At 36.8% G+C, this 13,485-nt stretch overlaps 1 protein-coding gene across 4 annotated transcripts in view; it reads right to left on the bottom strand.

Moving 5' to 3' along the window:
• Window positions 1-8,011: 8,011 nt before the first annotated feature.
• The window catches only part of EFR3A (EFR3 homolog A), a 114,654-nt gene continuing 109,180 nt past the window's right edge, over window positions 8,012-13,485 (bottom strand). For 2 of the 4 annotated variants that reach the window (XM_055287265.2, XM_055287263.2), the window contains one exon: window positions 8,012-10,425. In XM_055287265.2, coding sequence (XP_055143240.1) covers window positions 10,320-10,425 — 106 coding nt within the window. In that variant the 3' untranslated portion in view covers window positions 8,012-10,319. Of the gene's footprint in view, window positions 10,573-13,485 lie in introns of all 4 variants that reach the window. The other 2 variants (XM_063642993.1, XM_063642991.1) reach the window with 2 other exon arrangements.

Here is a 13,485-nt window from a genome sequence, read left to right as displayed (position 1 = left end):
TTGAGAATTTTAGATTTTACATATAAGTGAGATTGTGCAGAATTTTTCTGTCTGGCTTAATTTACTCAGCATAATGACTTCTAGCTCCATCCATGCTGTCACAAATGGCAGGATTTTCTTTTTGTGGATGTAGCTGAATATTTCATTGTGCATATGTACACCACATTTTCTTTAATCATTCATCTGACAAAAAATATTTAGGTTGTTTCCATATGTTGACTATTGTGAATAATGCTGCAATGAACACAGGAGTGCAGATACCTCTTTGAAGCCTATTTTTAATGCTTTTGGATATCTATTATCTATCTATATCATGGAGAGGAGTGGGATTGCTGGATCGTATAGCAGTTCTATTTTTAATATTTTGAGGAATCCCTATACTGTTTTCCATAATGGCTGTGCCAATTTAAATTCTCACCAAAAGTATAAAAGAGTTCACTTTTCTACACACATCACCAACACTTTTTTGTATATTTGATACTAACCACCGTAACAGATTTGAGGTGATATTTCATTGTGGTTTTGATTTGCATTTCCCTGATGATTACGAATGTTGCACACTGTTTTATATGCTTTGTTGGCCATATGAATGTCTTCTTTTGAGAACTATTTAGGTCCTTAGCCCATTTTTAAACTAGATTATTTGTATTTTTAGTGTTGAGTTATATGAATTCCTTATATATTTTGGATACAAACCAAAATATCTAAGAATATATTTTTTCTCATACTTTGTAGGTTGTCTTTTTACTCTGTTGTTTACTTTGGTACGCAGAAGAGTTTTCATTTGATGTAGTCCACTTGATTATTTCTGCTTTTGTTGCCTTTGTTTTTTGGGTCATCTCCAAAAAAATTATTGCCAAGATCAATGTCAAGAAGGTTTTTCATATATTTTCTTCTAGGATAGTGTCAAGTTTTATGTCTAAGTCTTTAACTCATTTTGGGTTGATTTTTGTGTATGGTGTGAGACATGGCTCTAATTTCTTTATTTTTTCAATGTGTATATCCAGTTTTCCAAACACCATTTGTTTCCTTTCCCCACTGCATGTTCTTAGTACTCTTGTATAAGATCAGCTGACCATTAGTTTGTGCATTTATTTCTGCGCTTTCTATTCTGTTCCATTGGTTTGTGTCTGTTTTTATGCCAACACCATACTTGTTTATTATAGCTTTGTAATATACTTTGTAGCCAGGAAGTGTGATGCCTCCAACTTTGTTCTTCTCAAGATTGCTTTGGCTATCCAGGATCTTTTGTGGTTCCATATGAATTTTAGGATTGTTTTTTCTATCTCTGTAAAAAAAAAAATGCCATAAGGATTTGCATAGGGATTGCATTGAATCTGTAGATCACTTTGTGTATTACGGACATCTTAATAATATTAATTATTTCAATTCTTGAAGAATGTTTCTCCATTCATTTGATTCTTTTTTAGTTTCCTTCATCAAGGTCTCATAATTTTTATTAAATAGGTCTTTTACATCTCTGGTTAATTCCTAAGTATTTTATTTTCTGTTACAGATGTAAATCCGATTGTTTTCTTAATTTCCCTTTAGCATAGTTTGTTGGCTGGGGTGTGCTAAAGGAAATGTACTGAAGGATACAAGGGGGACTGGTCTACGTGATTAGCCATCTGTGTTTGTTAATTGCTGGTTATCTGAAGGCAAAACAAATTTCTCATATGTTAAGGACAGGTGGCAGTTTTGCAAATGAGAGCAAGGTGGGAGATAGCTCTTTTGTAAACTGGAGCAACGTTGAGGGAGCTAGCTCTGCTGTCTCAGTTCCTGAGCCTACCCACCCTCAGGAACTGAGACAGGAGAGCTCGCTCCCTCAACGTTGGCCTATCAAAGAGAGGGCTCCTAGGTCTGTGAGGAGACATTTCTGAGTGGTAGAAGATTTATATCTCAAAGGGCCAGGGAAAAGATTTATAGTTGCTAGTTCTGTAAAGTAAATGCTCTAAGAAAATGGAGGTTGGGGCCTAAACTCAGGTTTTCGCTGGCATGAAGAGTAAATTATTTTGTCAGCATTGAGCTTTCTCAGACAAGGACTTAAGTGGGGCTGGGGTCCTTATCCTAAGGGTGTGGCCTTGAGCTATTAGGAGCTATACTGGTGTTTGCTCAAGCCTCCTAGTGTGGGGAGTGGACAAAATTGTTTGTGGTGAGAGTGGAAGTTCGCAAAGGCCTAGTCTGAGGCCTACTTGAGAAGAGGACTCAGAGCAGCCTGACTTGATCTCCTTGGTCAAGGAGAGTCTTTGTCAGTACTCTCTTCTTCTCTCTTCATGCAACCTACTGATGATTTCCATATTTACGGCTCAAATGCTGGCCTTTTCCATGACTCCAAACTCGCTTATTTGAATAGTCACTTGGATTTTTGCTTGATAGTCTGTAAGCATCTGAAACTTAACTTGGCCAAAACAAACCCGTTGATTCCTAGCCTGATGCATCCTCTCCCACCATGAACTTGCTCTTGCCCCACTCTTCCTGCCTTAGTGAATGACACAGCCAATCATCAAACTTAATCTGGACTAAAACCTTGGAAACTTTTCCTGTATCTTCCCAATTCAACCCATCAGTACACTCTCCTGGCTCTACCTCCCTTGGTCTACATCTCACCAGCAACAACCAGCTGCTTAGGTACTGAGAATGAAGTAGGTCTAGATTCCTGAAAAGTCCTGCCAGGGAGAGCGGTATTTGGACTACAAAGCCTTTATGGAGAGTTTTTTTTTTTTTTTTTTTTTTTGAGACGGAGTCTTGCTGTGTCACCCAGGCTGGAGTGCAGTGGCGCGATCTCGGCTCACTGCAAGCTCCGCCTCCCGGGTTCAGGCCATTCTCCTGCCTCAGCCTCCCGAGGAGCTGGGACTATAGGCGCCCGCCAACACGCCCGGCTAATTTTTTGTATTTTTAGTAGAGACAGGGTTTCACCGTGTTAGCCAGGATGGTCTCGATCTCCTGACCTCGTGATCCGCCCGCCTCGGCCTCCCAAAGTGCTGGGATTACAGGCTTGAGCCACCGCGCCCGGCCGAGTTTTTTTTTTTTTTTTTGAGACGGAGTCTCGCTCTTTCACCCAGGCCAGAGTGCAGTGGCGTGATCTCGGCTCACTGCAAGCTCTGCCTCCTGGGTTCAGGCCATTCTCCTGCCTCAGCCTTCTGAGGAGCTGGGACCACAGGCACCCACCACCGCGCTCGGCGAATTTTTTGTATTTTTAGTAGAGACGGGGTTTCACCATGTTAGCCAGGATGGTCTTGATCTCCTGACCTAGTGATCTGCCCACCTCGGCCTCCCAATATGGAGAGCTTTTTACAGGGATGTCTTGCACTGTCTGTCAGGTACAGCTTAAAGTGGTAGTTTGCTTTCTATTTACAGTAGTCCCCCGCTTATCTGCAGTTTTGCTTTTTGTGGTTTTAGTTACCTGTGGACAATTCAGGTCTGAAAATATTAAATGGAAAACTCTAGAAACAAACAATTCAGAGTTTTTAAACTGTGCACTCTTCTAAGTAGTGTGACAAAATCTCTCACCACCAAATTCATCCCACCTAGGATGTGAATCACCCCTTTGCCTAGCCTATCTGTGCTGTAGACACTATATGCCCATTAGTCACTTAGAAACTATCTGTTATCAGATTGACTGTTGCAGTATGGCAGTGCTTGTGTTAAAGTCACCCTTATTTTATGTCTATAGAAGTATATTGTTATAATTTTTCTATGAGCTTATTGTTGTTAGTCTCTTACTGTGCCTAATTTATAAATTAAACTTTATCATAGGTATGTATGATAGGAAAAAACATAGTGGTATATAGAGTTTGGTAGTATCCACGGTCTCAGGCATCCACTAGGGGTCTTGGAATATATCACCTGCAGATAATGGGGGAATAAAGTACATTTGTTTTATCTTAACAGCTTATCAAGAATTTCACCTTGGTTGGCTGACTGGTAAAGGCAGGATTCAGGCATCCCAGATCCCTGGTAAAAATACCATCTTATAAAAAATTCTGGGTTTATGCTTAACAATCTGCAGGGTAGGTTTAGATTGTGAAGGGCCTTGAGTGTCTGGCTAAGAAGTGAGCATATTGGTTCTTTTAAAACACATCAAGTTCACTACTTCTGCTTAACAATCTTTAATGGTTCTCCCTATAAATACTGTTAAGCAGAAGTAGTGAACTTATGTTTTAAGAGATGATTCTGACAGTGCTTAACTGAACTAGAACTTAAAAGTCCCGCCATGTCCCATTCCCCGCTGTGTGTCTTGGAGTAAGCACCAACTTCTATCCTGTTTAGTTTCCTAAATCACTTTTCCTTTCATGTCTTTTCCCTTGGGCCCGTCTTGCTGGCTGCATAGCGGAGGGAGGGGACAGTCCCATTCTGCTCCAGAAGGCCAGAGTGAGGGCATTAGATTTGATGACTTCTAAGGATTATTCCAGGTCTGACAGTGAAAATAGTCTTCATAGCACTACACTGTAGACTGAATTACAAAAAGCTAGAGCTGAAAGGGAATTTAAAGGTGATACTTTCCCTGAGATTATAGAATTCTGATGGTAACTTCTCCCCCCGCAGTATAAATCAATAATGGGTGGAGAGAAAGACTTTTTACCCCACTTTGAGTTTATATGGTTTCTAGGCTATTTTTAGATTTCAAATCCTAATAGTTTGAACAAGGGAACAGGCAAACACATGAACAAGCAGCTCTTCTAACTTCTTGGTATCTTTCTCTTGGTCCCTTTTGCAGCCCCTCTTTCTAAAGCTATGTGTCCCCAGGTGTCTATGTGGGGCCAGCAGCTTTTCACAAGTCACAAACCCTCTCTTCCTTGGGACACGCTCATTCATTTTCAGTTTTAATTATTGTCAATATGCTTTTGACTTCTGAATCACTACCAAATCTCTGAATTCCAGGCCTGAATATTCAACCTCATGCTAGTATATGTTACTTGGATGCTCCCCAGGCACCTTAAATGTAACACATCCAAAACAGGACTCATGTTAGAGTCACGTCCTCAGGAAGCAGAAAGGCTGTTGTAACGATGATGGAAGCCCTATAATGTTGGGCAAGGAAATTTGGGTCCTATTGTGTATAGGAAAGTCTGAGAAGTATTTTAAGTAGTGCTTCCTACACTTCAGAAAGATGTATCTGGCAGCAAAATAAAAAATTGGAAAGACTGCAGACTAGGCACAAGAGGCTACAGCCATAAGAAGACAACCCCATAAAAAATAAAGATTCAGAATATGTATTTCTCCAAAGAAGATATACAAATGGCCAGTGAGCACATGGAAAGATGTTCAATATCATTAGTTTCTAGAGAAATGCAGTTGCCAAGGCCTGGGGGGAAGGGGAAATGAGTGACTGGTAAGGAGTACGTGGTTTCTTGGGTGATTTAAGTGTTCTGGGATTAGATAGTGGTGATTAGTGCTTCACTTGGTGAATATATTAAAAGCCACTGAACTGTACACTTTAAAATGTGAATTTTATGGTATGTGAATTATATTTCAGTAAAGCATTTTTTTTAAAAGGAGCCTACTGTGCATTGAGTTGAATGCCCTGGATCCCTAATTTCTTTATTCATTTAGATGACTTATAATTATCATATTTGAGATGATTACTTTTTACATTTTCTTGCCATATTAGGGAATGGAATGGTATTTCTATTTTCAGATATACTAAAGTTGATGTCACAATCAGAAGTTTACTAGTTTAAAGTTAGTTTGTGAATGACTACTGTCAGCTTTAAGTCTGAATGTCAATGTTCTCATCTGTAAAACATAAGCTTTGAATGAACCTGACTCTAAGATTCTTTCAGCCCTTAAGTCTCTTGAATCAGGAATTCTACAAGTGTACAGCTTTAACCTTTATGCAGGTGAAGTAGGATAAGAAAAGCAAAGGGTCAGCAAATACAATGGTGCAAGAGGTATTATGGCCAAAACCAGTGAGCAAGATGGGGGAACATATGAAATTGTAAAGCAAATGCTCCCAGATTTAGTCTTGTTCTTAAATACCAGACTAGATGGTGCTATCTTGGACATCTTTTGCTCGACTTCACATCCTCTAATCCTCACATATCCCTTCAGACCCTGCTGTGATAACAATTTCCACATGGACTCTGACTGCCTCATGGAAGTGGAATGGCAATGCCCGCCTGCTTGCCGTACTGCTGTACTTCCTGCCTTCTGGCACAGGACTTCCCTGAGAATGAGGTATGGGAAACTTGGGGTAACAGCTCAGCACTCAAGCACAAACAGTCCAAAAATGTGAGGGAGTTAATAACCACAGGGCTACCTTCAACCATGAACAGAAGCCAAATAATAAATGCTTTCCCAATTTTTCATCCCCTGGGAAGTTTTGAGATTATTTTTATGAGACTCCTTAGAATGTCCAGTGGAATGGTTATCCAGGCACCTCAAGTGATAGACAATCAAGAAATCCTCTTAATCAGCTTTTTCTGCTTCCATGTTAGATCAATTCCCAAAGTAGTACCTCCAGATACACCTTGTCTCAGGCTCTGCCTTAGAGAAACCTAGGCTAAGACAGTGCCTTTGTAAGAGTCTGCCTCTGATTCAACGTACAGGTAAAAGGCTGAATACAGCAAAACTAAGAGGCAGAGATTGATGTTCCACCTTGCCTCTGCTTTTTCATTCATTTGAACTTGGCACTTGAGATCAATAATTTTATCAGATGAGAGAACAGGTAACAGGATCACAGCAAGTTAAGAGTTGGAAGGAAAGTATATGGGCTAGCACAGCAAACACAGTGCTCATTTTATACCCATGCAAACAGGTTCAGAAATGTGGAATGGCTGGCCTAAGACTGCAGGGCTGAGAGCTACCCAGTTGCTTACGTCCCAGTGTAGTGAACTCAGAGATGATTATTAATCATTTATTGAATGCTTACTCTGTGTCACGTAGATGTGGCACAGTGAACCTCTTCTAAGTGGTTCACTTACTTCTCACAGCTAACCTCGGAGGGCAGAACTTACCATACTCACTTTACAGATGAGAACTTCACGGATCAAAGTTCAGTCATTGGCCTAAGGTCACTTAGGTAGTGGTGTGCTGAATTTGTGAACAAGAGCCTGAGCTCCTCACTGCTATGCTACACTGCCTAACCAAGGAGGTTCCTGAACCACATTCAGGCTATGATGCACATCTTTGTAAGTAGTAGAATAAGCAAACCGGGGGGAATAGGGTACTGAGAGAGAGAGAGAGAGAGAGAGAGAGAGAGAGTGTGTGTGTGTGTGTGTGTGTGTGTGTGTGTGTATAAAATTTTTTTTAAGAGCTGCTTTGTGTAATTTATAGGACAAGGAGGTAAGGTTGAAAAGACAATCATTAAGACTGACACAGAGATGGCAACTACACTTTCACAAGCACACACTGTGAACTTTACCTTACTACATCTTGTCATGACTAGCAGTTATCATTCTGATACTTCCAATGTACATGGGAATGAACTCACTTGGCAAATTGATTTTTACTAAAGCTCTTCATTTTTCGTTTTTGAGATGGGATCATGCTTTGTCACCCAGTCTGGAGTATAGTGGCATGATCCTAGCTCACTGCAGCCTTGAACTATTGGGCTCAAAAGAAGCATTTCATTTTTAATTTAAGCAAGTATTGAATAAATTTAATTAAATGTAACAATAGCTATAAAAAATGAACTTATATACAAGTAATCTGTTTTATTGCTCATATATGAATTGCACAGTGAATTTTTACATTTCAAAAACTAACTTTATTACATTTAATGCAGATATAAGCATGAATAAGACAAATTAGTTCCATTTTCAGACAGGAAGAAAAACATTTTGGGTAGGGAGAAGTTAATTGCTGGTAAAGTGTAGTATTATTATTCTAAAAGATAATGAGTTCAGAAGTATTAAGGAAGTATGTGTGTGTGTGTGCGCGCATAGGTATTTAGGTAAACTCCAATAACAATAAAACTCTGTAAGTGGTCACAGACAACACAAGTATAGGAGGAACATTTAAATGTTAACTGTTCAATGTCATGAAAGAAAGGGTGATATAAGCAACTCTATGCAGCAAAAAGAGAATGATTAACAATTTATTGAGTTTTATTTATCTACAAAAATATAGCAATACAGTGAACTTCACCAAATCCTAAATATTCAGTACCTGAACTGGCTACAACACGGTGTGCACACCCAGTTCCTGCCGAATCTCCTGCAGATATGGGAGAGTCTGCCAGTGAAAAGATCCGTTTCTTGGGAATCCTTGTCAACAAGACCAGTTCAGAAATCCAGGATATATAGAAGCCTACTGTAATTTAAAAACAGTAACAAAAACCCCAACAAAACCCAAATCAACAAAGACCAAGATAAAGGTGTAATAAACATTAATTGTAATGGTTTTCCTTTACATGCAATACATGCATTTTAAAATCACTAAGAAACACGAAATTCTGTAGAGCAAAGTTTGTGTTTCACATAAGTGCAAATGAATATATATTTTATTTTTTATACTATTAAATTATATATTTTTCCATACAAAAGCACACAGTGTTAATCTATAAAATGACATCCAAGTGGATGATGATTATTTTTGCATGTCCCCCTGCTTAGATTTTTTTAAAATATATAGTCAAAAATTAACATCCCTCTTTAAAAATACAGAAGAAAAAAAGGGCAATAAAAAAAATACAACTTGGCTTTACTGACTGGTGAAGCATTTTACCTGATCAAGAGGCAAAGTTCCAGGGACAACTGCCACAGGGCCCTTCAGTCCTCCAGTGGTAACGACTCCACTGTCAGTCTGAAACAAGTCTTGTTGATCTACATTTAAGAAGCAGCCCAGGATCTTCCAGTGTCATTTTATAGGTTTCAATGACTAGACTGGTTTTCAAGATGTTGCGCTTTTGTTTAAGTATTCAGAAATTTTCAAGTATGCTTGTCCTATTATCATTTCCTTACTTTTTTCTGTTTCTACTAAAGGTGCCCAAATAGCCATAAACACAAACATCCCATTCTTCACTGCAATTTTTTAAACAAAAACAAAAGCCAAAAATTAAACTGTCTTCTAGGCTACAGTTTTTGATATGTATGCTGTTTTATGTAAAAAGAAATGGAATCTGAAAAGATAGAACTATAAACAGGTGACTTTATAAAAATGTCCTAAGAGAATTTTATGAGTTACAAAGAAAGCTGTTCATTTTACCATGTGATAGAATTCACTAAGATGTATGTAATGTTATGGGTCTGTCAGTGTATGTGTAGAGTGCACCTGTGATCTTGGTAGCTGAAATCAAAAGCAGCTTAAATTGACAAACTTTAGCACACTTGTTGTTAAAACACAGGCAGCTTTTCAAATATAATATAATTGATTCTAAACAGATGTGTACAAGTCACAGCTCAAACCTTACAAATTAAAAGTCCATCTGGAGAATTTTTTGACTATGAGGATTTAAAACAATATACAAATGTAAATAAATGTACTCAATGGAAATCAAAATGTACAGACTCTTCACAGGTGAATTAATAGCTGTTTTAAATGTCTTTTTTCTGCACTAAATATATTATCTCATTTAATTAATGGAGCCACAGCAAAATACTACTATAATTTCAAAGCACAGCCTGTAAACTAATATATCTTACGATGTAAAAATATTGCACAGTTTGGTACTCCAAGAGTAAGCTCTACACTTCTCAAGCAGAATGATCAAACTCTTGGCAGGAAACACAGTATTACAAGAACCAGACAATTTAAAGTATGGCATTTTAAGGGTCATAGTCGAGGAATGCTATTCAACAGATGTCCTATTATTGTGAAGAAGATGAGGAATGCCTATCACATATTATTACAGTAACTGAATAGCAGGGTGCCTATCCCAGCTTATCTAAAGCATGGGGACAAAAAGCCACCGAACAGTTTTGCAGCCCCAGGACTAGGAATATATTTAAATGTATCTGCCTTTGCAGAAAACAACAACAAAAATTCTACATCTAAGCGGCTGTGTAGGTGTTTAAGAGATAAACAATTTATACAGTTTCAATCCTCTGAAGGCTTACTTTTTAAAAAACATTACATTTGTGAAAAGTTTAAAATATACTACTTAACAGTAGAATAAAGTGAAACCAAAACATGTTCAACTTAAAAAGGCAACAAGAACCTCAAAGCAAATTAACATGGCATAAATCTATCTTCGAAAGTACTCAAAATTATATATAGCTCCAAAACTTCTAATATGGTATGCCAAGCATTTGGTTTAAGATATGTTCCATCATTATTTTCAAGAAGTATGTTAATACACATTAAGTAAACCCTGAAACCTCAGCTTGGCCTTAATTTTTAGGCTTTACAGATCCTATGCTGAGGTCTTCATGAGCCAATCAGTACACACACAGATCTGGAAACTTCATCTCATAGACTGGGACAGATTGGTATTGGGCATGCCCAGAAGTAATGGTCAGTGTTCCTGATGGACTGGGAGGAGGACTATAAAAGAACAAAAAAACATTGTCAGCAGGTGTACTTACAAGCTGTTCATTTCACCGAGTATTCTATCTACTATCTGCGAATATCAAAGTCAGACTCCTTAATTGCAGAGATCAATGCCATTGTAGTTACTGGCCAGCTACAAGGCTGCATGGGAAACAGACCACAGTAGTGTCAAACTGTTTTTAAGTCCAAAGCAGACATTTTCCTTGGAAAATATGTATATACAATTTTAAATGCGATTATACTCTACCCATTCTTGTGAGCTTTGTTTCATTAATAAAAAATTATTTCATGTATACAGATATTATCTTTTTTGATGACAGAATGGTATTTCATTATATATGTATATATCATACTTGATTTAATCCAGAGAACAAATGCAGGTTCATTTTCATTTTTTCATCATGATAAATAATGTTAACAAGTCTGCTCTTACACACACATAATTTTATTCCGACTGGTTGTCACCTTGGTTTACAGTCTTGCAAGTAGAATTTCTGCATCAAAGTGTACTCAAAATTTTGACTTTGGTACATATATATTGCCGGAATACCAGCAATTTACACTTTCAGCATTTCAGTATACCTTTTACGTTGTTACAAATATTAGATATAGTCAGTCTTTTGAAAACAGCTTTGCCAATCTGAGAGGCAGGAGGTAATTCATTCTTATTTTCATTTCTAATTTTTATGTTACTATTAATGGTAAGTATCTTTGTAGTATCCATTTTACGTTTCTTTGAAAATGTAAACTGCCTATTTAAGTCCACTGCCTCTAATCCTACTCAGATATTTTTCTCTTATCAATTTAAGAAACTAACCTTTTGTCATATGATACAAATGCTTTCCTCCGATTCATTATTTAATTCTCAAGTTTTTTTGTTGCCAAATGCTTAAAAACCTTACCAAAAAAATCAATTATTTCCTTTTAATTTTTAGTTTTTTGGTTGTGCTAAGAAAAACTTTCCTTCTACATCAAGATTACAAGAAATACTCCTGTATTAATTCTAGTGTTTTTATGTATTTTTCTAAACAATGAGTGAAGTTGTCTATCTCGGTAAAAGAAGTGAAGTGGAAATCTGCCCCCCTACCTCCCTCGCTGGTCGGTAGTGTTTAGCAGTTGTCCAAACGAGATTAACTCAACAGTTGCTCTTTTCCTTGAAAATCTGAAATCTTATCTTTACCACAGGTACCTTCTACACTTGAATTTTCCTCTCTTCCACTTACTCATATGCAGGTCCAATCTGATGTAAGTACCAAAGATCTGTCTTACGTTTTTCTACCAAGCAAGGCAAATGCTTCCTTGTTTCTTTCTACAGCATTTTCCTGACTGCTCTTGCATGTGGATTCTTTCACATTGCCCTTAGCATCATTTGTTCAAATACTTAAAAAAAATTACCTTGCTAAAATGATAGCTTAATCTACAGAAAACTGATGTCTATATTAACTTCCTATTCAAGAATAAGATATTTCCATTTATATAAATATTCTTAAGCACATTTCAGAGATATATAGTTTCTTCATCTAAGTCTTATATACTTCTTTGAATTTATTAGCTCATGGTTAAGAATGTTTTCATTTTAATTAATAAATGCACAGATATTAATTTCATATAATTATTTTTAACTGCAAACTGTCCTCAATTATTAAGTTATTCAGTTGGTTTTCTTATATTTTCCTGATATATCTATTTTTGGTAACTAACAATAATTTTGCAATTGTTCCAGTATTTATAATACACTTAAATTTTTTATTAAGGGATAATTTTCACAGAATAAACTGATCTTAAGTGTACTGTTTGACAAAAATTGACAAATGTATACACTCATGTAAATCACACCCATGTAAATCATAGTCCAATAGAGATAATGAACGCTTCCTTTTTTTTTTTTTTTTTTTTTTTTTTGAGATGGAGTTTTACTCTTGTCACCCAGGCTGGAGTGCAATGGCGTGATCTTGGCTCATTGCAACCTCCGCCTCCTGGGTTCGAGAGATACTGAACACTTTCAGTCACCCCCAAAATGTTTCATGTCCCTAACCAGTCAATTTCTCCCCACTCTGACATACCCATACACATATATCCACATGCAACAACTATGTTCTGATCTCCATCACTGAAGATTAGTGGTGCTTGTTCTTAAACTTCCCATAAATGGTCTATGAATAGTCCAACAAACTGTCTTCTTTTATGTCTGATTTCTGTTACTTAATATGTTTTTTAGATTTATCCCAAAAATTGTGTTCCTTTTTATTGCTGAATAGTATTTCATTATATTATCACCATTTGTCTGTTTTCATGCTAATGGACATTTGGCAACTATGAATAAAGCTGTCCTAAACATTCACATATGTCTTTTTGTGAATATACTCAATTCTCTCATTTTATTGGGCACAAAATGTATCTTATTTAAATTTGCATTTCCTTGTTAACTAATGATTTTAAACACTTTTACACATGCTTACTGGCAATTCAAACATTCCTTTTGTAAAACATCTACTGTCTTGGCCATCGAAAATTGTCTTTTTATTTTTCAGTTGTAGGGATTATCAGATATCGGTATTGTGTATACTGTATTTTCTCAGTTTGCAGTCTGCTTTTCATTTTCTTACTGGAGTCTTTTAAAGGTAAATTTTTAATTTGGATGAAGACCAATTTACCAATTTTGTTTAGTACTTTGTGCGTCCTAAGAAATCTTTTTGCTCATTTTAAGACTGAGAGGACTCTTTCCTATGTTTTCTTTTAGATATTTTGGTTTTGGCTTTTACATAGACATTGATTACCCAACTTAATAATTAATGTTTGTGTTTGGTGGAAGGTAGGGATTGAGATTAGTATCTTTCTCTTAGGTTATCTAGTTGTTCCAGGATATTTGTTGAAAATATTTTCTTTTCCCCATTAAATTGTTTTGATTCCTTTATCAAAAATCACTTAAGTTTTTGATAGGACTCTCCATTCTGTTATCTTGATCTCTTTGTGTACTCTTATACCAATAATGTCTTGACTACTCTGGCTTTATAAATCAAGTATTGAAATTAGGCAGCATAAATTCTTCAACTT

This window comes from Symphalangus syndactylus, chromosome 7, assembly GCF_028878055.3.
Source record: "Symphalangus syndactylus isolate Jambi chromosome 7, NHGRI_mSymSyn1-v2.1_pri, whole genome shotgun sequence".
NCBI lineage: Eukaryota > Metazoa > Chordata > Mammalia > Primates > Hylobatidae > Symphalangus > Symphalangus syndactylus.
The sequence above is the reverse complement of the archived record's forward strand: the minus strand, read 5'-3'. Positions and strand labels throughout refer to the sequence as shown.